Source organism: Gorilla gorilla, chromosome X, assembly GCF_029281585.2.
Source record: "Gorilla gorilla gorilla isolate KB3781 chromosome X, NHGRI_mGorGor1-v2.1_pri, whole genome shotgun sequence".
NCBI classification, from domain to species: domain Eukaryota; kingdom Metazoa; phylum Chordata; class Mammalia; order Primates; family Hominidae; genus Gorilla; species Gorilla gorilla.
The window spans coordinates 123082708-123106936 of record NC_073247.2 but is presented as its reverse complement, the minus strand read 5'-3'; the positions used below and the strand labels follow the sequence as shown (position 1 = coordinate 123106936).

General features: G+C 38.7%; 1 protein-coding gene across 1 annotated transcript in view; it reads left to right on the top strand.

Annotated features, from left to right (window-relative positions):
* The window catches only part of DCX (doublecortin), a 109167-nt gene that overhangs the window by 82768 nt on the left and 2170 nt on the right, over positions 1–24229 (top strand). Inside the window, exon 6 of the mRNA XM_004064716.5 lies at positions 15139–15233. Within this exon, the coding sequence (XP_004064764.1) occupies positions 15139–15233 (95 nt within the window). The remainder of the gene's footprint in view (positions 1–15138; positions 15234–24229) is intronic.

The following is a 24229-nucleotide window of genomic DNA, read 5'->3' as shown; positions in this document are numbered from 1 at the left end:
TGTTTGCTGAAGAAATAAAAAATATGTGTGCCTTGATGCTATCTTGCTCAAATGTACAGAAGAGCACATAAATCTATATCTAAGCAAATTTATATTGCTGAAACTACAAAGACCTAGGTTTTAACACCTGGGCTGAGAATAAAATTGGACAGTTTTTAAGCAGAGACTTGCAAAAAATACACTTTAAAACACTTGGTCAAGATTAATAAAGTCTGGCAATAATTGCTTAGCTAATCATTTCTCAGAGACAGCAGTAGCTATTTCTGGGATTTCTAACCTGTATTACTTGTATCTTGCTGTGAAACAAATTCATTACCCCAAAACTTAGTGGCTTAAAGAAAAGGCCTTTTTTTTTTTATCTCACAGTTTTGGTGGGCAAGAAATTCTAGAGTGTTTTATCTAGGTGGTTCTGGCTCAGAGTCTCTCATGTGGGTATCATTAAAATATTAGTAGGGGCTGCAGTCATCTGAAGGCTCAACTGGGGCTGTAGGATCCACTTACAATATGGCTGTTGGCAAGATCTCCTACCTTAGTTTGTGATCCAAGAGAATGAATGAAGGACATGATGTATTGCCTTTTGTGATCTAGTCTCCATAGCCAACACTGTCACTTCTCCTTTATTATATTCATTGGAAGCAGTCACTAAGTCCAACCTACATTCAAAGAGAGAGGAACCAGACTCTATTTATTAAAGGAAAGAGTGCTGAAGAATTTGTAGATCTGTTTTTAAACCACCATATAACCCATCAGTTAGAAATTCTCAGGTGGTATCAGCTTGAAGTAAATAGATCCTCTTTGCAGACTGCATCCAATTGGTTACCCAGCACACATGAACACAACTACCTATAACTACACAGTTTAAATATATGTCAAATCATTGATCTCCAGAATGCCACCTACAGAATTTCCCTTCTACAAAATATGCACCTCACTGACTCTAAGATATCAGAGATATAACATGAATATATTAGAACTCAATGAATATTTGTCAAATTGAAGGGAGTTACAATATAAGAGATCCCAACCTAGGCTTTGGCAGGCAAGATCTGCTCTTGCTTTTTCATAACTCCTTCACTAAAAAAAAAGAAAAAAAGAAATGAGGATTTATTCCAACCCACACGATAAACAGAGTAACCAATTTGGGTGTATGAGGGGAATTTGCTTGGCAGATAGCAGAATTACAAATAACCTCTATTTCCTACCACCAATCTAACATGGTGTTCTCAGTTTAAAGAATTGGAATATTCATTTATATTCTGATGTTCATGAACATAAATGAAGTCAAACCCTAGTCTAGACAATCTTTATAGCAATTGCCAGAATGTTCGGGCTCATCTCAGATAATGTGTCTATAGCCTCCTCATGATTCCAACAGGGTTGTAACATAACCAAGCCCATTTCATGGGAGTTTGTTTAGAGCCTAGTCCAAGGCATCCATTCAGTGAACATTCCATAAGGGCAAAGCTGATCTCAGGCAAAACAGTACCTTAGCTAAAGTTTGGATTTGCTATACCCATTTTCCCCTCTCCACTTCCACCTCACTCAGGACCATTCCAAGCTGGGATGAGGAGATTGGTAAGATATGAAAGAGGAGAGGGAGATGACTCTCTAAGAAGTCCCAGCTACGCCACTTCCTAGCTTTGTGATTTGTGCAAGATTTTTGCCTTTCCTGAGATTTGATATCATCGTTAGATAATTCAGAATTTGAATCTCTATAGATAAGGATAATTTTCCATTGTTATCAGTTATTTACAATTTACAGAGTTGTAAAATAGCTCCCACAGAAACAAAAGCGGATAACCAGAATGATAAGCTATAGACAGTGCATACTTTTCAGTTGGCGTAAATTTCTCCTTACAGACATTTGAGATTTAAACAGTAACAATTGTTTCATAAAATGTCAATTTCTTTTAGCTGTTAGCCAGGGACATATACAGGTTAAAATACACTTAACCAAATGATAATAGGTTAGGTGGGGCAAAGAGGCTTTGTTCATTTCTAGGACATGGTAGTACCACCCTGTTTCCATCCTGTGTTAGTCAGTCTTGGATGTGGAACTTGTGAACAGATTTATAAAACTTCTTTCAACCTGAGTAACAAAAGACTCTTAGAATCCAAGTCTATGGAAGATAGACCAATGGAAGATTGTCTTCCTTTGAAGACAAAAGAAAGACCAAAAGTGCTCCTCTTTAGCAGGAATTCTAACCAAATGAAACATTGGCTGGGTTCAGGTTCAGTTTAAGGAATGTTTTGATGTTCTACTTCATTGGAAAATATACAGGTTTGATTCTGGTTTGAACAAGTTTGCTAGATATCTATATCTATATCTATATGGTCAAATTCATGGTTCAGTTAATAGCTAGGTTCATTCTGACTTGAGGTTTAGTAAATTGATGCTATTTGGTCTGTAATTTGTGCTATAATTTGATTCTTTACTCCTTAGTCTTTAGACCTTAAGTTGTCCCTTTCCTGTTCTGCCCCATGAATAAATCAAATCCTTCTACTTTATTTCCTTCAAGTTCAATCCTCACTTCTGCCAATATTGAGTTTGCCCCAAATGGAATGTCTGTTGCTAAGCCCTAAACTCAAGTTAAGTAAGGATTTGGTTGTCTATATAATATTTCTGTAAGGAGCTCATTTTCACCGGGCAGAACTGATGGACTCTAAGAATCCAAGTCATATTAGCTATGTCTGTCTTTAAATCAGGCCATGGAACTGTGGTAAAAAAGATAAAATCTGAGCCCAGGAGGCTCCTACGGGATATTTGAAAAAAGTTTATGCAGTGCCACACTTTGATTAACCCCGGACTTGCCATTTTGATGAGCGAAGGTAAGCCTGGCTTCAGAACTAAAGAAAGACATGTCTCTCTCTGTTTCCATTTCAGCCATTAATGTGTTAATTTTCCCTTTATGTAACTTTGTCCCCAGTTGAATTGAATTGAATTAAAAGGACAAAATAGCTAGTTGCTGGGAAGGAATCTTTCTCTTTCTTTCTTTTTTTTAAGGAGCCCCCGAAGGAAGCTAATTACCCACCCTGGTAGGCTGAGAGAATTGTAATGTGATAATTAGTTTGCTATTCTTCAACAGTAAGTCATTGTTGTAGCAATCCAATGTTCTCCATTCCCCTTCCCCCAACTCATGTGCACCTATTTCTGAAAGTCCGATCTTTTCCGTTCCCAAATTCATAAGAAAGAAAGCCTTCTCTAACAAAATATACAGCCTTTAGAAGGGGAGGTCAAGGGACACAAAACAGCAGGGTTCATGAAAGACCTGTATCCCAGGGTCCTTCTTTTCTGAAACTAGTAGGCTGCTTTGGGTTGCCTAAGATAGAGGGACTTGGTCATTCTGACCTTCCTGAAAGTGACTGTCTAGACCAGCTCTGCTCAATAGAAATAGAATGTGAGCCATAAATGTAAATCATGTATGTGATTTTACATTTTCTAGTAGCCACATTGTAAAAAGTTAAAAAATGGGCAAAATTAATTTTGACATATTTCATTTAATGATACATTCAAGATATTATCATTTTAACATATAATTAATGTAATAAATTACACATTCTTTGAAATTGAGTTGTATTTTACACTTACAACGTATCTCAGTTCTGACTAGCCGCACTTCAAATGTTCAACAGCCATGTGACTATTGGCTACTGTTTTAAACAGCACAAGAATACCTTTCTTCTCTAGCTAAGAGAGATTCATGATAACAATCTTTTTACGTGAATTAGATGCTATGCACTTTGCAAAATATTTCCAAATCTATTACCTCAGTTGTTCCTCATAATTGCACTATGAATTAAGTTGGAAATTGATAATTATCTTTTTTTTACGTTGGGGAACTAAGATACAAAGTTTAGGATCTTGGGATCTTCCATGTCACACATTACTTAGCACCCAAGAGCCAGAACCTCGCTCTCCTGACTTCCCAGCAAGCATTATTCGCAGTGTCCCACTGACACACAGTAGTATGTGGGATGTGCTGTCTGGTGAATGCAAAGGTCTACGTTGGATGGTCCTTGCTTCTTGGCTTCCTTTCCCCTTCTCCCATCTCCAGGCTAGGGAGGTGGAAAGGCAAGGGGTGGGTTGGTGTCTGTGTCATTTCCTTTGTGCTGCTTTGAGCAAAGTCCCACAAGTAATTAGGTGCCTTTCAGTGCTACAGAGCACTGAAACAAGACAGCTTAGACATTCCTTCAGCTCCCCTAGCTCCGCTACCAGCAACTCCAAAGGGAAGTGGTGTCCTTGACAGAGCTGTGGGAAGAGAAAAACTTCCCCAGTTCCTCCCCCAATCTGATTCTTTCTAAAACCTGCTTAGAAAATGATTGGAGCAAGCAGTATAGTGGGTGCCAGTGAGCACCCCATAGTGCATGGTATATGGTGATATTTCCCTACAACGTGAGTCTTATCAGCCAGTCTTGGCTTGGGACTTGTGTTTACATGCAACTGAATGTGCAAAGTACCCCTGTAAAGTACTTAGTAGTGCTAGGTGCTATGAAGAAAAGGGATGTTAAGATGAATTCCCTGCCACTAAGAAATTTATGATTTATTTGGGTAACCAGTATACATGTAAATTTTAAAAATATATTTACAAATACTTATATAGCTCCTATTATGTGTCAGGCAACTGTTCTAATCGCTTTACTTGTATTAACTAATTTAATCTTTACAACAACCTTGTGAGGCAATTACTATTATCCCCATTTTGCAGATGAAGAAACTGAGGCATATGAAAGTTTAGTGACCTGCCCAAGATCACACAGCTAGTAAGATGATAGAACTGGAATTTAAACCTAAGCAATCTGACTCCACAGTCCACAGTTTTAACCACTGAACCATCAAAGCCATGTTAATGGTAATAACTTATTTAAATGCAAAATACATAATAGATACTGGTAGTAAGTATTATTGGAACTATTGGAGTTCATGGGAGAGAGCTCATTAGGGACTAAGGTGCTAAGGGAGGAATTCCTGGGAGAACTGGAACTTGAAGAAGGGTTATATGTAAATTGATAAGGAGATGGATACTTCTGGCTGGCGGGGAAGCATGAACAAAGGGGCAGAGGTGGTGATGAATATGGCTTATCAAAGGAGGCTCTTAACTCTACCTCTCCAGCCCTGATCTTCCTTCTGGGTGTCAGACCCATAATGCCTACTAAACAATCCTGTGTATATGGCTTATATGTGACAAATACAAGCTATCTAAAAATCAAAAGCATTTCCACCTCCCATCTCTTTGTCTGACAATAGAATTATCATGCTTCCCGGGTTCAATACCCTGGTGCTATTTTTGATTTCCCACTCATTAATCCTGCATACCCACTGTGTGCTGTTGTTATCATTGTTGGACATGTGAACCATCTCCATGTGACTTATACAGCAGTCCTTTCCTTTCTCTTATGACCTGATGTCTCGATTATTTCGCAGACTCCTTAGCAATATTTCTGCTTCAAATCTCTGTCCACTTATCCATGTGGTGTGGTGCCACCACATTTCTCATCCTAAAACACCATTTTCATTGTGCTACTTCCCTGCTCCAAAACTTTCAGTGGCTCCACACTGTTCATTGACCAACACAGCTTCCCCTGCCATAATAATGCTGAGAGGGTAAAAAGAGAGAACAGGATAGGGCCAATCATTTTGCTTTGGGGAGCACAGCAGTAAAGTGCAAAAAAAAAAAAACAGAAATAATAGGCTTCATCTAAGGAAAGCTTCAATTATCTGATACTTGACCAACTAGCCAAAGAACTAGCCCTCAGCCTACATAGAATGATATCTCATCTCTTGTGGACTAGGATTTCCTAACTCAGTGCCTATAAATTGAATACTTACTCAGTGCTAGTAGTGGTGGTAGTAATATTGATAGAAAATACAATTTATTGAACTCTTTTCTATGTGGCAGGCACTTAGCTAAGCATTTTATGTATAGTCTGCCATGTAATCATCAAAACAGCAACAATTGAGATAATTATTATTCAAATATTACAGATGGGGAAACTGAGACTCAGAGAGGTTAGGTTAGCCCCAGGATCACAAATCTAGGAAATGGCTAAGCCAGGATTTAAAACTTTGACTGATTCCAAAGCCTGTGTTCTTTTCACAAATTAAGAACAGTGCAGTTTATCCTAGTCCCTGCACCAGGAAAACCAGCAGTCAGCGTTGACAACAGGCTAGCTCCACCAGAAACATGTTCTGTTTCTCAGTAGGAAATAAATGTTGACAGCATTGTCAACCCTGAGAAAACAATTCTGGCACTTCCATCAGCCCCTCTACAGATGTCCTCTTCTTGAGGGAAACTCATCTGTGTCAAAATATTGCAGGATTGGGTATATACATTTGTTTTGTAACAAGGAAGACTCTTACTTCTCCCCCTTATTTAAAGGATTCATAACTTCATGCTGTCCAAGATTCCGTAGGAAATATATTTAAAATTCAAATTCCATCTTCTGAAGTTACAGTGTCTCACAACCTACAATTGAATTTGGCTTGAGAGCAAACCCTATGATCAAATCATTGAAGAACTATTCCCAGGCTCTCAGTTCTTGCTCCCCTAGTGGATGGGTCTAGGGAGAGGGAAAAAAGCTTTTCCATTGAGCAGAAACAATTAGCCAAAGCAATCCAGACACCCTGCCCAAGGGCTCTTTGGAATGTATTTGTGAAAACCACAGGGTCTGTCTCTTCACCTTGTTCTGAAGTAAGTTGAAACCACCTTGGATCCACTTGGATGGCCTTCCAGGAAAACTCCCTCTATTTGTAAGGGGAAAACAAGGTATCTTTGGACTGGAATGAATAAAATCTTAGAGCATCTCAGTATGAGAAAAATGAGGAAGTGGCAGAATTGTGTGTTGAGATCTCCCTCTGCAAGGCATTAGGGAGTTACAGAACACAAGACAGAAAATGAATCACTAGAAGTTCACAGTGGGAGGTATGTGGTGTGCTAACTTTAAGGAAATTTTGAAATAGAATCTGTGAGCAAGTCCAGAAGCCACCATCCAGTGAGAAGGGGCAGAGTTTATACCATTTACACAAGTCATACCCTCTCTGAGCCCCTATATCCTTGTTAATTGAAAGGTGACTAGTAATACCTGGCCACCATCTCTTAGAGCTATCAGGAGAATAATGTGAGTTCATGTATGGTAAAATGCTCTAAAAATAACTGCAGAAAAACAACTGAAATTATAAAAAGGGCTCTGAAATTATTATCATAGCTCTTTTGATAAACTGGGGTTGTTTTCAATGAGCAATATTTCAAAATGACATCAAATAAAAACCACGAGGCTTGATTTTGAGTTGGGCTCAAATGTTGGGCTTAGGATGGGAGGGAAAGCCAGGGCTAAGTGAATGAGCATTAACATGGTTTGGTCTGTGGTCAAAGGTTGGGAGAAAAGTAGATGCCAAGCTGTCCCTTTATTTTCTGTACCATTCTGGTCATGCAAACTTGAGCCCAGAAAGTATAATGACTCATGTAACCTGCTGCCCAGGCAGCTCTATAATTGCTACACCTGGGGCCTCTTATGCCCAACTTGTACTCAGTTGCTTCCTAATTTCCAGGAATCGGTCCAGCCTCCAGACAAGGGTATCCGCAGTTTGGGAGTTTAGCATCCACTCTGCCTGGCTGGTGACCCCACTCTGTCCTTGGCCACTCGCACCAAAAACTGGACTCTCTCATTGTTCTTTGGGAACTAACCTCTCCCTACCCCATCCCCACACATACCCCTTATTCCTCATCCCCCAGGGACCCATTTTCCCCCATATATTTAAATCTCTGTAAATCTAGATAAGTCAGCCTAGTTTCCTTACCAACCATCCTGTTTGGGCTTGTCCTGTTCCATTCTGACAGGAAAGGCAGACAGAGCCAAGGAGCTAAAGATGAGTACAAAGGCAAGAACAGGCATAATCATTCAGAGGAGCCAGTGAACCAAGACTGCAGGACCAAGCTTGGCAATTGTGCTGCGTAGCTGAAGGGCACCAACTGAGAGGGTTGACAGACAGGGCATAGATACTATCTTCCCAGAGAACTCTGTAACATGAGGGTAGTTACATGTCATGCTAATGCTCTGTCTGCTATTGTTTTATGACACTGTGTATGATACCCAGCTGGTTTGGTGAATGAAAGAAAGCTCTTGCTAACCACTTTCTAAATCTAAACCAGACAAATAGGATAGAAGCCCTGAAGATGGGCGCCAGCTCTGGTGTCTATCTTCTTTTCATTACTTTCTCTTTTCTCGGCCACAACTTTCACCCTCCTCCCTAGCCTCCATCAGAAAATTGTCACAGGAAGGAATTTCAGAAGCAATTATTATTATTATTTTTTAAAGAGCCTATGTTAGAAAAAACAAAAAAAACCATATAGGCTTTGGAATCAAAGAGACTTACATTCAAATCCTGTATTTGCTACCCCTAGCTGGAACATGTGTGTGCATGTGTGTGTGTGTGTGTGTGTGTGAGAGAGAGAGAGAAAGAGAGAAAGAGAGAGAAAGAAAGAAGAGTGCCTGACCCATCATAGACACTCAATAAAGAGTAATTTTTATCCTATTTTTGTTGATAAGATTGAAAAGGTGGCCTAGGAGATAGAAAAGTTTTTGATGCCCCTTGTTGCCAAGGGGAAAAATGGACTATAAAAGAGTTGAAAGAGATGAGAGAATTTGGACCATGTATAAATAAAATATCAGAACAGTGAGACAATGCTGTGGTTCTGAGAAGGGAAATGAGAAAGGGAGACAAGTTAAAGAAGGAGAAGATCCACCAAGGCATTTCCTAATTGCCGCGTAGAAATGGAAGCTCAGAGACAAGAGCTAAGGATGGTTAGCAAAGAAGAATAAAGGAAAATGAAGGATATCAAACAGTGGTGCCATTTCCAGCCACTCTTAAAATGAAATGTGGATCTACGTGGATTTACCAATCCAAGCACACAAAGTTCATCAGACCCTATTTGTATTATTTCCTGCTGCTTCTTTTACTTGACATTTATGTGAATTGGCTGTAGAATCCATGTCAAATGGCACCTTTCCAGATTTTTTTTCCCACAGAATCCATAGACAAAGTGTGCACTTGAATACATTTTATCTAGTCTGTAAATGTAGGGCCTCCTTTAGCTTGTAATGAATCTACATTTAACTGTGCAAGTCAACATTACTTAATTTCTCTATGTTCACTTTTGGATTTCATTCTGCCAGGGAACTCTGGGAACGTCTGACAAAGTGTCTGCATTTTTACAACAGTGCAGTGAATGGTAGTTAAATTATTAAAAGCTGATTTCCAAAATGCTTGTTGAATGTTGATGACAAAATTAAGTCCTTTATTTACAGACAGCTTAAGATTAATTCTCAATTTTAAAAGGGAGAGGAATGGGTGGAGGGGAATTGGGAACATATATAAATGTACACATATGCAGAGAATATATAGAGAGGCATATATGGAATATGTACTTATGTACTGCCTCTAAAGTTACTGAGTGAAAATGTTTCAGAGGATACTGACAAAAGACCTAGAAGTTGCTGAAGAGCCTATGCATTCAGCTCTGTGGCCAATAAATAGAAACTGATTCATATGGAGACATGCTTGTGCTTAACAATTTTCCACACTTTGGCAAGGCCAGTGGACTCATTTTTAGCTAGATAAGTGTGTAGGTAAAAAAGACAGTTCTAATATTGAGGGTATAGCAGCCATCCCTTTATAGCTTGGCTAACAAATACTGGGACACTAGAATCTGTAAAGTATATAGCAATCATGTAAAACAAAACGCCAGAGGAGAACTTACCGGGGTTGCCCACTACTCAGACTTTATGGCTGAGGTCACAGCTCTTTTGGAAGAGTTCTGTTGTGTCAGCTCATATAGGTCTCCAAGATTGCTTCTTACCTTGAGTGCTACAGGTCAGGTCCTGCTGGGGAGGCCCTCAGGCACTGTAGGTGGTCCATTAACTGTTTCAACTATTAACTCCTTCATTTCCTACAAAGAGTAATTGACTGCTTTGCCCCATTGCGACTCCACAGACTCTTGCCTTTTCCAAAGTGCATTTGTTATTCACAAAAAAGCCTAGTGCCTTGACAAAGTCTAGTGCCCACATTCTTGGTGCTATTTGGCACAGGTCATGTTCTTTGGGTGGTTGTATGTATGTATGTTCTTTGGGTGGTTGTATGGTATATAAACACAATACTCTATGCTTATCTGGCCTCTAGGTCCCTATCTACCATGGTGTTCATTCTCTCCCTCCCCCGTGGCCTTAGTGAACCATCATCATCCCTCACCTGGATTAGTGCAATGTCTTCTAACCAACCTCTTTGCTTCTACCCTACCCCTTCCCACTCTACCCTCAGTCTTAACCAACCACAGCAGCTGGAGCTTTAAAATGCAAATTTGATCATATCACTTTCAGCTTAAAATTCTTCTGTGACTCTCCTTCAGAAACCAAATGCAAACTTCTTAACAGGCTACACAAAAAGGCCCCCAGGGGCTGACCCTTATCCTCTGTCTCCAGCCTCATCTCCTGAAACTCTCTGCTGGCACCCTGTGCTTGAGCCATTATGAGTTACTTGCACTTCTGTAAACATAATGTATTCTCTCACACATTCATATCTTTGTCCCTGCTGGTGCATTTTTTTTAACTTTTATTTTAGGTTCAGGGATACATGTGCACGTTTGTTATATAGGTAAACTGCATGTCATGGGAGGTTGGTGTACAGATTATTTTGTTAACCAGGTAATAAGCATAGTACCTGATAGGTAGCTTTTCTGATCCTCTCCCTCCTTCCACCCTCCACCCTCAATTAGGCCCCATTGACTGTTGTTCACCTCTTTGTGTCCATGTGTTCTCATCATTTATCTCCCACTTATAAGTGGGAAATTAAGTATTTGGTTTTCTGTTCCTGTGTTAGTTTGCTAAGGATAATGGCCTCCAGCTTCATCCATGGTACTGCAAAGTACATAATCTTGTTCTTTTTCATGGCTGCATAGTTTTCTATGGTGTATATGCACCACATTTTCATTATCCAGTCTATCATTGATGGGAATTTACGTTGATTCCATGTCTTTGCTATTTGAATAGTGCTACAATGATTATACACATGCATGTATTGTTATGGTAGAATGATTCATATTCCTTGGGGTATATACCCAATAATGAGATTGTTGGGTCAAATGGTAATTCAGTTTTATTATTATTATTATTCTTATTCTTATACTTTAAGTTTTAGGGTACACTGAGGTAATTCAGTTTTAAGTTCTTTGAGGAATCACCACACTGCTTTTCACAATGGTTGAAGTAATTTACATTCCCACTAGCAGTGCATAAGCATTCCCTTTTCTCTACAACCTTGCCAGCATGTTATTTTTTACTTTTTTTTTTTTTTTGAGACCGAGTCTCACTCTGACACCCAGGCTGGAGTGTAGTGGCATGATCTCAGCTCACCGCAACCTCCGCCTCCCTGGTTCAAGCGATTCTCCTGCCTCAGCCTCCCAAGTAGCTGGGATTACAGGTGCACGCCACCACACCCAGCTCATTTTTGTATTTTTAGTAGAAACAGGGTTTCACCATGTTGGCCAGGATGGTCTCGAACTCCTGACCTTGTGATCAGCCTGCCTCAGCCTCCCAAAGTGCTGGGATTACAGGCATGAGCCACCGTGCCTGGCCAACTTTTTATTAATAGCCATTCTGACTGGTGTGAGATGGTATCTCATTGTGGTTTTGATTTGCATTTCTCTAATGATTAGTGATGTGAAGCATGTTTTCATATGCTTGTTGGCCACATGAATGTCTTCTTTTGAAAAGTGTCTGCCTGTTCATGCCCTTTGCCCACTTTTTAATGGGGTTGTTTATTTCTTGTAAATTTGCTTAAGTTCCTTATAGATGATGGATATTAGACCTTTGTCAGATGCATAATTTGCAAGTATTTTCTACCATTCTGTAGGTTGTCTGCTCACTCTGTTGATAGTTTCTTTCACTGTGCAGAAGCTCTTTAGTTTAATTAGATCCTATTTGTCAATTTTTGCTTTTTTTTAATTGCTTTTGATGTCTTCATTATTAAATCTTTGCCAAGTCATATGTGCTGAATGGTATTGCCTAGGTTATCTTCCAGGGTTTTTCATTTAAGTCTTTGATCCACCTTGAGTTAATTTTTGTATATGGTGTAAGGAAAGGGCCCAGATCCAACCTTCTGCATATTGCTAGCCAGTTATCCTAGCACCATTTATTAAATAGGGAGTCCTTTCCCTATTGCTTATTTTTGTCAACTTTGTCAAAGATCAGATGGTTGTAGGTTTGTGGCCTTATTTCTGGGCTCTCTGTTATGTTCCGTTGGTCTATGTGTCTGTTTTTGTACCAGTACTATGCTGTTTTGGTTTCTGTAGCCCTATGGTATAGTTTAAAGTCAGGTAATGTGATGCCTCCAGCTTTGTTCTTTTTGCTTATCCTTGCTTTGGCTATTTGGGCTATTTTTTTGGTTCCATATGAATTTTAAAATAGTTTTCCCTAGTTCTGTGAAGAATGTCATTGGTAGTTTGATAGGAATAACATTTAATTTGTACATTGTTTTGGGCAGTATGGCCATTTTAATGATATTGATTCTTACTATCCATGAGCATAGAATGTTTTTCCATTTGTTTATGTCTTCTCTGATTTCTTTGAGAAGTGTTTTGTAATTCTCATTGTGGAGATCTCTCACCTCCCTGGTTAGCTGTATTCCTAGGTATTTTATTCTTTCTCTAACAAGTATGAATGGGATTGCATTCCTGATTTGGCTCTCAGCTTGGCTGTTGTTGGTGTCTCGGAAGGCTAGTGATGTTTGTGCGTTGATTTTGTATCCTGAGACTTTGCTGACATTGTTTATGAGATCAAGGAGTTTTTGGGCAGATAACTATGGGGTTTTCTAGATATAGAATCATGTCACCTACAGAGATAGTTTGACTTCCTCTCTTCCTATTTGGATGCCTTTTATTTATTTGTCTTGACTGATTGCTCTGGCCAGAATTTCCAATACTATGTTGAATAAGAGTGGTGAAAGAGGGGCCAGGCGAAGTGGCTCACGCCTGTAACTGCAGCACTTTGGAAGGCTGAGGCAGGAGGATCACGAGGTCAAGAGATCGAGATCATCCTGGCCAATATGATGAAACCCCATCTCTACTAAAAATACAAAAATTAGCCGGGCATGGTGGTGCGTGCCTGTAGTCCCAGCTACTTGGGAGGCTGAGGCAGGAGAATCACTTGAACCTGAGAGGTGGAGGTTGCAGTGAGCCGAGATTGCGCCACTGCACTCCAGCCTGGTGACAGAGCAAGACTCCGTCTCAAAAAACAAAAACAACAACAAAAAAGGGAGTGGTGAGAGAGGACATCCTTGTCTTGTGCTGGTTTTCAAGGGGAATGCTTCCAGCTTTTGCCCATTCAGTATGATGTTAACTATAGGTTTGTTGTAGATGACCCTTAACATTTTGAAGTGTGTTCCTTCAATGCCTAGATTATTGTGGGTTGTTAACATGAAAGGATGTTGGCAATTCTAATGCCTAGAATACCCTTCCTATCCTCTCTGCCTATGTGTTGTTATGGTAGAATGATTCTATCTCTGATTCTTCTTTTTTTAAGGGCTTTACTGAGATACAATTTACATAACATATAATTTACTAATTTAACATATGCAACTCAGTGGGTTTTAGTTTGACCACAGAGTTGTACAACCATCATCACTATTTAATGTCAGAATCTTTGCCTTCCCCAAAGAAAACTTGTACCCATTAGCAGACTTTCAAACTCCTGCCCTTCCTCCAACCCTTGGAAACCATTAATCTACTTTCTGTCTCTATTGATTTGCCTATTTCAGATTCATCTTTCAAGATTTCTCAGGTGTTGCCTCCTCTTGTTTGTCTTCCAGGCCCCAGATTTCGAAGTCTGTTCTCTGAATTCCAATAATACCCTATGCAAGGCTATGTCTTAGCGTTTATTTCACTGAATTCTTGCCTGCTCCCCCAGGAAGTAGCTTACTCCTCTCTGAAACCTCGATGTCTAACACTTTGTTTGGCTCATAGGTAGTGCTCCATAGCTACTGGCTAAATGAAAGAATGAGAGGGAGGAGGGCTTCTCAATGAGTGGGTGAGAGATGAGTGAGGATATAAGCCAGACAGTGAATGCTTAAGTGTCCATTTTTCAGCTCACTTGCGCTTAAATAAACTTACCAACCACTACACTGATGTCTCTTCCATCTCTACAGTTGATGTGCATGTTCCAGAACCTAGGGAAATATTTCCATAAGTGGTGCAGAAGGAATGTATCCTCAGGAAATATTCATGATACAGCAGTTTAAGCTTTACCTATGGGACTGACAGGAACACTATCAGGCCATCTTTCTGCTTAATGTTTTCAATTTTCTATTTATTCTCTCTGTCTCCCTCCCCCCCTACTCTTTCTCCCTCCGCCTCTTTCTTCCTCTCCCCCACTCTCCACACACCCTCAGGATATTTGCCTTTGTTTTTAAAGTATCTCCTCTGCCCATTCTGCTGCTTGAGCCTTCTTTTAATGTTTCACCTTCTGTTTCTCCTCCACTTTCTCTTTCATTCTTCCTGACTAGCCTATTTTCTCTTTCTTTCCTCCTGTTCTTTTCACACATGCAGAATGAGGTAGGAAAGGCACAATGGTGTGGCATGAGCAGGAAAAGAGAGGGGGAGAGACTAACAATGGGGCTGTCTTTCACCTACCCCATCATCTGGCACCAAAGGAAATGTGCACTGGTCCAAATTGCCCATATTTCTTCCCCTTTAAGGTAAGGCACATAACCTCTCTGTGCCTCACTTTTGTCCTCTATAAAATTAAAGCAAAATAATACCTTCCCAGACTACCTCCCAGAGATGTTAGGGGCAAACCTGGGAATGAATATGAAAAATGTTTGAAAAGAAACAGACCCCTGTGATTGGGAAGCACTGAGGAGGAAAGGGTGGGAGGATGACGGCCTTGCACTGCATAGGGATCCAATTAACTGAGGATTGCAGTTCTTGCCCTTTTGAGGAATGTGTTTCTTTTCACCTTTGTTCTACTCACCAGATCACTTGGTTGTCTGTGTACCTTGTTTGAATGTTCTTAGTGTCTTCTGAGGGGAAGGATAACTTGCTCCTTTGTATGCTGTTGATTTTTATCCCTTCCTTTTCTCTTGCCTTGGGCTAGCAAACGGAACCTCCAGCAGCCAGCTCTCTACCCCCAAGTCTAAGCAGTCTCCCATCTCTACGCCCACCAGTCCTGGCAGCCTCCGGAAGCACAAGGTATTATGTCTCTTATACCTTACTAAACCTCTTTGCACTCAGTTTCCTGAATGGCTCGGTGAAGGTTTTCTCTTCCATTCTAACTCAACAGCACATTAAGGCCAGAAATTTTCTTCATCTGGCTTCATTAGCTTGAAGTTCTGCGAATCCAAGCAGGGAGCAAGCTTCTAGTCACTTTTATTTATTCCTCCAATTCCTGACTTATTTCCTGCTACATTCTAGCACTTCTTCCAAAGGGTTTCCAAAAGGTCTCCAAAGCTAATGAGGTAACCAAACCATGCTTTGGGACATGGGTTGAACACTTGTCTCCCAAGCTAATGAGGTAACCAAACCATGCTTTGGGACATGGGTTGAACACTTGTCTCCCCAGTTCAGAGACATAGCAAAGGGGGTGTTCAGGGCACTTTATGTCACCAGGCACCAGTCAGTGGAAATAACAAAGATAGCAGTCCCAAAAAGTTGCACTGAGTTACTTACTCCATTTAGATTTACTGGACATCAACAAATGAATAGCTCCTACTTTCGCTGTGTACTTTTCATTACCAGGCAGATTCTGATGCAGTATAGGAAGAGAGCACATATACACATTGCATTGGCCTTGGCCACCATGTATACCCCTTAAACTATTCCAAATAAGTATATCATTAAATAACAAAAGCACATAAATTCCCTAGCCCCGCTATCCAAACAGATTCTCACCCAGAAATCTCTGTGTAGAAAATATGGAGTGGTTACTGCCTTGAATCTCTTATACCTAAGGCAGTGTTGATGTGGCTTCTTCTCTGATTACCATACTGTGGAGCAACTTCCTCTAGCCTTCTCTAATCTTTCTCCTGCTCATAAGACTTGGTGTGAGATGGTAAAAGGCAAAAAGCCACCAATATGACTAACTGCATCACAGAATCAGAGATGGTCAGAGCTGGAAGACACCTTAGATGGAGATAAATTAGTTTTATTTGATTCTCTAAATAATCTTATGAGGTTTGACATTTTACAGATGAGGAAATTGAGAGCCAAAAGGTTAAGTTACTTACTAGGGTAACATTTCTAGCTATAAGAGTGGTACCCAAGTCACCACCAGTGGTGTGCTGGAGCCAGCTCACAGTAGGTGGTGAGAGCTGATTGTGTACATTGCTTCTCAACTCTGTATTGAGTGACATCACGTTTTTAACTTGAATTTGGCCATGGTGGGAATATTTACACCATGGACATTAACAAATACTGTAAGTCAAGGTTTTTTTTTTCTCACAGTCAGTTGCTAAACATTTAACAGCATACCACTGCCCGACATCCATTTTCATTTTATTTTTTCTATATCAGTCTTTTAATTTCCTGGCTAATCTGGCTACTGCCTGCCCCATAATTTCTAATGTCTGTTCCATTGTTTTAATGGCCCCTTTAACTTCTGCTATGGAACCTTCCAGAACTTTCTGATTGTCCTGTTGAGCTATTTCATTTTCCCAAAGAAGTATTTGCTGAACTCTGTGTAACCAGTGTTACCTAGAGATTATGAGATGGATGAAAATTATTTTTACAGTTGGCTTTTAGTTATTCTTTGCTGAGCAGTAAAGCTTGTAAATATGGACATGCCAAGATAGGAAGTCTACCTCTGTTGTTCCACTGTCCACACAGCACCTCCTATATGCCTTTCTGCCCTTACCTTCCTTTTGGTAAGCATGATTTACCCTAGCACCTTCCATTGGTACCTTCCCTAAAGTGTGAAGGCAGCTTGGACATTTGTTCTGCACACTCAAGTTATTCGGTTTTTCAACTGACATGTTCAGGTCATTTATGCTGAGGACCCATGATCCACAAGCCCACCAAGGTGAGTTGTTTGCATTGTTAAACTATTTTTCCTGGTTGGGCTTGCAGACACTTATAGCTTGTTTGTTTATTGACTCAATTCTAACCATTGAAGGACTAGAACAAGCTCACAGGTGGCAGCATTGTCAGAGCTTCACTGTTTTCTTAACTGTGGAATTTTCAGTGTTTCATTTTATTTTTAAAATTACTCTTTTTAAAGACAGTTAAGCAAGCAAATGTTAAGTAATACATTATATCATTTTCTAGAGCAAGCTTTTAAATAAAGTAAACATTTAAATTGGGTATAATTCTATTTTTAAAGCTCTTTATTTTTGTATCACTTCAAACTTACAGAAGAGTTGCAAAAATAATAAACAACTTATGTATCTCTTTACAGGGATTCACTAGTTGTTTATATTTTGCCTCGTTTACTTATTTTTTATGTTCTCTCTCTCTATGTATAATATATGTAGACACAATAATACACAAATAAATACATATAGTACATGTTATTATTTTTTCTTTTATTTTATTTATTTATTTATTTATTTTTTGAGATGGAGTCTCGCTCTGTCGCCCAGGCTGGGGTGCAGTGGCAGGATCTCGGCTCACTGCAAGCTCCGCACTCCCGGGTTCAAGCCATTCTCCTGCCTCAGCCTCCCGAGCAGCTGGGACTACAGGCGCCAGCCACCGCGCCTGGCTAATTTTTTGTATTTTTAGTAGAGACGAGGTTTCACCGTGTTAGCCAGGATGGTCTCGATGTCCTGACCTCGTGATCCGCCTGCCTTGGCCTTCCGAAGTGCTGGGATTACAGGCATGAGCCACCGCGCTGGGCCTTTTTTTTCTGAACCATTTGAGATTAATATCACAGGCAAACATTTTGCCCCTTTATCCCTCAATATGTCAGTATGTAGTTCCTAAGAACAAGGATTTTTTCTTTCATAACCATAGCACGATCATCAAAATTAGGAAATTTAACACTGGCACAATACTATTATATACTCTGCAGTCCATATTCAAACTTTATCAATTGCTTTAATAATGTTCTTTTTCTGGTCCAAAATCCAGTCTAGAATCACATGTTGCAAGTTCTCAAGTCCCTTTAGTCTTCTTTAATCTGGAAAAGTTCCTGAGACTCTCTATCTCTCAGTACAGTATATTATAGAAATAAAAGGTCCAGGCCAGTTATTTGGTAGAATGCCTTTCAATTTGGGCTTGTCTGATGTTTCCCTGTGATTAGATTCAGATTCTGAATTTGGGGCAGGAATATCATAGGAGTGATGTTGTATCTTTTCAGTGCATCCTATCAAGAAGCAGTAGTGTCATGCTTACACCACCAGTAATGAAGATTGAACTGGTTTTTCTGAATAAGATAAAAAGCTTGTGACCCTGTCTCAGTCCCCCTAGGTCTCAGGTCCTAGATTCATGCTCCTCCTTTCACACAGCTACCTGAACCTTAGCACCATCAAGTCTCTGGGCAGCAGGCCTGAGCAGATCTCATCTGAACTTCTGTCCAAGTGGACCTGAAAGGTGTGAGTCATGATGCAGACAGGAAGCAGATGGCTGAGGCCATGACTTTCCTCCTGCACAACTGGAAAAAACTTGAAGTCCCAGCATCCCTTTGGTAACTTTTGATGGCTGTGGCAGGGCCCTAAGCTGTAATCAGCTTCTTGGCTTCTTCTCTTAAGCAGTTCATGGAGAATCTTCTTTAATGCAGCTGCAATGGGGTTAGCCAAAGTCCGCATACTTAAGTGTTACAATATGGACACGAAGTAAATCCTTGGATAGTTAATGAGAACAACATTTTGCATTTTCATACTGCTTTTTTCTATCGCACAGCCATTTTCTCATTTACCCTTGTGATATCCCCGTGAAAGAGACAGGGCAGATAGCATTTCCCTTTTACAGATGAGAAAAAAAGAGGTACAGAGGAAAGACAGTCCTAGTGTGATTCAACAAAAATTTATTAAGGATCCCCTTTGAAGAAAGTACATAGTAAAGATTTTCAAAAAAAAAAAATCTAGAAACATAAGGAAACTCTTTCATTTATTTAATTTTTAAATTTTCAGATCAGTGATTGCGCCAATGGCTTGAAATTTAGAGGTATTTTTTATGCAAAGTTGTCTAGAGACTAGAGGAAAGTATATTCAACATATTATTTGAAAATATAAATAACATTATTTAAATATGCACTTTCCTCTGTTTCCAGACTTCTTTTGTCCTCTTATACATGCTTGGAGAGGCCCTTTGATGAGTAAAGTAGGGTCCTGACCCTTAAATCACAGAAGGCAACTAACTCTAATATAAGTGGCTTTGGGTAGTGTGATCAAGAGCTAATGAAAGGACTGCATGAGCACAAAGGAGGGTGGGAAAGACATCCTACTGAGAGAGAGTGGGAGATGGGGAAAGCTTTTCACAGAGGTGACATTTAAGTGGCTGGTGAAGAGAACAGGCATGCCAGCTTTAAAAAAATTTAGCAAGAAACAAAACCACACCATCATAAAAGTGCAGGGCACGTTTGGGAAATAGAAAACCCAAACTAGAAGCCAGGTTTCTCAAAACTCCTCCCTGACTTCCTTTGGACTATAAACTCCTTGGACCAGAGACCAACTTTTTGTTTTCTCTAACACAATAGTATCGCCAGCACAGCTGTATTTGTTACATTTTGTTCTGTAGGGCTCCAAGGGAATAAGCAAATGAATTTCAGGTGCAAATTATTTGTATTGCTAAGCAATATGTGTGTTTCTGTATTTCTACATATCAATCAACAAAAACAGAATGTTGAGATAATTCCTTTTCCTGAACATTGTTCTACCCATACAGGAAAATACATTCTGAATACGAAATAAATTGATGGAGATACAGCGTTCAGAAGTTCATAATTAGGCCTAGTTCTATGAATTCTCTCCATCTCCTGCATCTCACGCCATTAATTCAGAGTCTCACAGCAGCTACAAGTGAAATCTCTTCAGGATTCTACCCTCAGGCCTTATCCCCACTTCCTCTGAGATAAAGGTCTGGAACAATCTTCTCAGATAATTTTTTCCACCAACCAAGCAACTCCACTGAAGGGTCTGTTACATGAATAATACTAAAGCCCAGTGGTTCAGTGTGCTGGGACTCAAAGTGGCCTCCATATTATTAAAAGGTCCTTTTGTACTGCCTGAAAAATACCCAGGGAGTTCATTACTTTGGCAATGTCTGTACCATTTCTCTTGCTTTGGGGTAACTAAAGAAAAAGATAGAATGATTGCAGTTTATAGAATTTTGGAACTAGAAGGAACCTTAAAGATCATCCTCAATTTTAAGATCTAGAAGCAAGGACCCTGAAAAGGGAAGTTAAATGGAAAATGTAGGCCTAGAATCTAAGTCTCCAGACTCTTAGTCCTGTGCTTTTTATATTACAGTGTTGTTTCATCATATGCAAGTTTAACTTAATGGAATTCATCAATAGTCATAACATAGTAATAGAGCGAACAACTATAAAACCTTCTCTTACATTTGTACACATCATTACATCCTGAATATCACTACATACATATATATACACGTGTATATATATGGTATATATACCATATATACATATATATGTATGTATATATATGTATATATATGGTATATATGGTATATATACCATATATACATATATATGGTATATATACCATATATACATATATATGGTGTATATACCATATATACATATATACCATATATACATATATATGATATATATACACGTGTATATATGTATATATCATATATATTAATATATGTACAGCATATTGCTGTGTATGGCTGCATATTCAGAAATCACATAAACAGTACTTAATTGTCAGTATAAAGGATTTTCAAAGGTACTTAAAAAAATAACAGCTTATTGAGATATAATTCACATAGTAGAGAATTCACTCCTTTTAAAGGGTATAGTTTGGTGGTTTTTAAGGTAATTTAATATACCACTATCTACTTTTAGAACATATTCATCACCCTCAAAATAAACCCCTTACCCATTAGCAGTCGCAGCCCCTTCCCCTTTCATCCAACCCCTGGTAACCAACCACTAATCAATTCTGTTTCTATGGGATAGCATATTTGAAACATTTCATATACATTTCCCTCTGAAAACTGCTTTAGCTGCATCCTATAAGTTTTGGTATGTTGTGATTTCATTTTCCTTTATCTCAAGGTATTTTGTAATTTTTCCTGTGATTTCTTTTTTGGTTAGTCATCTGTGCCTTGTTTAATTTCAACATATATATGAATTTCCTGAATATCTTTCCATTATTGTTTCTAATTTAATTCCACTGTGGCCAAATAATATAATTTGTATCATTTAAATCCTTCTAAATTTATTGAGAATTGTTTTATGGCCTAGCATATGATCTATCCTGGAGAATGTTCCATGAGAGCTTGAAAAGAATATGTATTCTGCTCTCGTTGGATAGAATATTCCATAGATGTGTATTTGTTTATAGTATTATTCAAGTCCTCTATTTACTTGTTGGTCTTCTGTCTAGTTGTTCTATCCATTATTGAAAGTGGGATATTTAAGTCTTCACCTAATATAGTTGAGTTGTTTGTTTCTCCTTTCAATTCCATCAGTTTTTGCTTCATGTATTTTGGTACTCTGTTAAGATACATAAATATTTATATTTATGTTTTCTGGATATATTGACTCTTTTTATCATTATAAAATGTTCTTTGTCTCTAGTAATAATTTTTGTCTTAAAGTCTATTTTTTTTCTGACACCAGTATAGCAATTTTAGCTCTCTTTAGTTACTGATTGCATGGCAAATCTTTTTCCATCATTTTACTTTCAACATATTTGTGGGTTTGAATCTAAATTGTTTCTCTTTTAGACAGCATTGAGTTGGATCATGTTTTTAAAAAATCTATTTTGCCAGTCTCTGCCTTTAATTGGATTGCTTTATCTACTTATGTTTAATGTAATTACTGGTAAAGCGAGAATTACATCTAACATTTTGTGATTTTCTATATATGTTATATCATTTTTCGCTCATTACTTGATGCTTGCCTTTTATGTGTTAAATATATTTCTTAGTGCACTATTTTAATTCACTTGTTGTATTTTTACTAATTTCATTTTGAGTACTTTTTTTAGTGGTTGCCCTGAGGATTACAATTTACATTTTAATACACTCTACTTAAGATTAATACAAACTTGATTTAAATTATATATAAAAATTTTGCCATAGCATAGCTCTGTTTCTTTCCCACTCCTTTTTTCTCCTACTGACATACAAATTACATCTTTATACATAGTAAGTCCATCAACACATTCTTATAATTACTAGTTCATCTAGTTCATGTAGCTGTCTTTTGAAATAAGCCAGACACAGAAAGAAAAATATTGTATAATCTCACATATATGAGGGATCTAAAAAAAAAAAAGGTCAAATATACAGAGATGGAGAATAAAACAGAGGTTACCAGAAGCCGGGGATAGAAAGGGAAGAAATGAGGAGATGTAGGTTACAGGATACAAAGTAACAGATATGTAGGATGAACATCTAGAGATCTAATGTAAAATATGAGGACTATAGGTAATAAAATTGTATTAGGGAGTAAGTAGATTTTAGCTGCTCTTGTCAGCAAAAAAGTAATTATTTGTTTCACTATAGTAACTATTTTGCTATCTATATGTATCCCATAACATTATGTTGCAAACTTCAAATATACACAGTAAAATTTATTTTTAAAAAAGAAAAGAGTTACAAAAATAAATTTGTACAGTCTTTTGTGTTTACTTACGCATTTACTATTTTTTTTAATTATGTGGACTTGAATTACTTTCTAGTGTCCTTTAATTTCTCTGTGGATGATTTTCTTTAGTATTCTTTTGCAAGACAGGTCTGCTAGCAATGGATTCTGTGTTTCTATCTGGGAATGTTTTAATTTCTCCTTTATTTGCGATGATAATTTTGAATGAATAGGATAGTTTTGTTTGCTTACCTTAAATGCCTTGATCCAGTAAGACTCCCAGCCTTTGCCGAGGGGCTCTGTTCCCGTGTTGGGACATGATTTCAATGCTCTGCCAGGCAGTTTACAACTCCATCTTAGCATTCTCTTGCTGCTTGCACAGGGCCTCAGGGTCGGTCAATGGGGAAAGATTAGGGCCATCTCGCTTCTTTTCTAAGAATATACCCAGTCCTGAACTTGTGCCTGACCTTCTAGATTCCCAGGAATATGTCTGAGCTTTTCAAAGATCCTTATAGGCACATAATTCTATGACTTTTTCCTTTCAAGGTTTTCAGCAGCTTGATTTGCTCCAACTTTTGCCCTCTTCCTCATACGGCTGTGATTTTTAAACAATTGCAACTGATCAATGCCCCCTGAAAAGGCTGTTCACAGCGAGTGTGCTCTGAGTCAGGTTAAAAAAAGAAGAACCTGGCAAATGGGAGTTTCCAGGGAGCTACCCCACAGGTCAAAGAGTGACAATTCTCTGGGAATGAGTTCTTTGGGGAGCTCCAAACCCCCAACTGTGTCCTCCAGTAACTACTAGATTGCTGTTTTTCACCGGTACAGTAGTTGTGACTGTTGGTTTTCAAGGCTACCATGGAGCTGGGGAGAGGAAAAATGGAAATAAGGCAAGTTGAAACACCAAAAATCTTAGTATTTTTACAAGATTCATCAGTTTTTCTTCAACACTGTTTGGATTGTTGCAAGCTTTTGGTTGATTTTTAGAGTCCTGAAAAAGTTAATTTTGACAGTTTTGCCAGTGTTACTGCATTTGTTAAGGAACAGATTTTCAGAGGGGCTTATGCCACCTTTCTGGAAGTCCAGAGCTCAAAAATACTTTTGACTATGTTCACTTTACTCCAGTACTTCAGAATTAATCCCTTCAGAGATGCAACTCCATTGTATGCCACTTTGCCTCAATTCCATTTTACATGTATTTGTTGCATTTCTAGTATTTCCTTGGCATTGTACATCCTACCTTTTTATCAGTTTTCTAAGAAACTTTTGTTTGGTAGTTTAGAACAGGGATGCCAGATCCTGCCTGTGTCTTGGTTATATTTGCATGGATGACCCACCCCATCTAAAATATGTTTTTTTAAATATTTAAAGCGTTGTAAAAGAGCAAACCCCAAACAAACAATGAAGAATGTGTGACAGAGACCATATGTGACCAGCAAAGAAAACTTAAAATATTTACTATCTAATCTTTTAC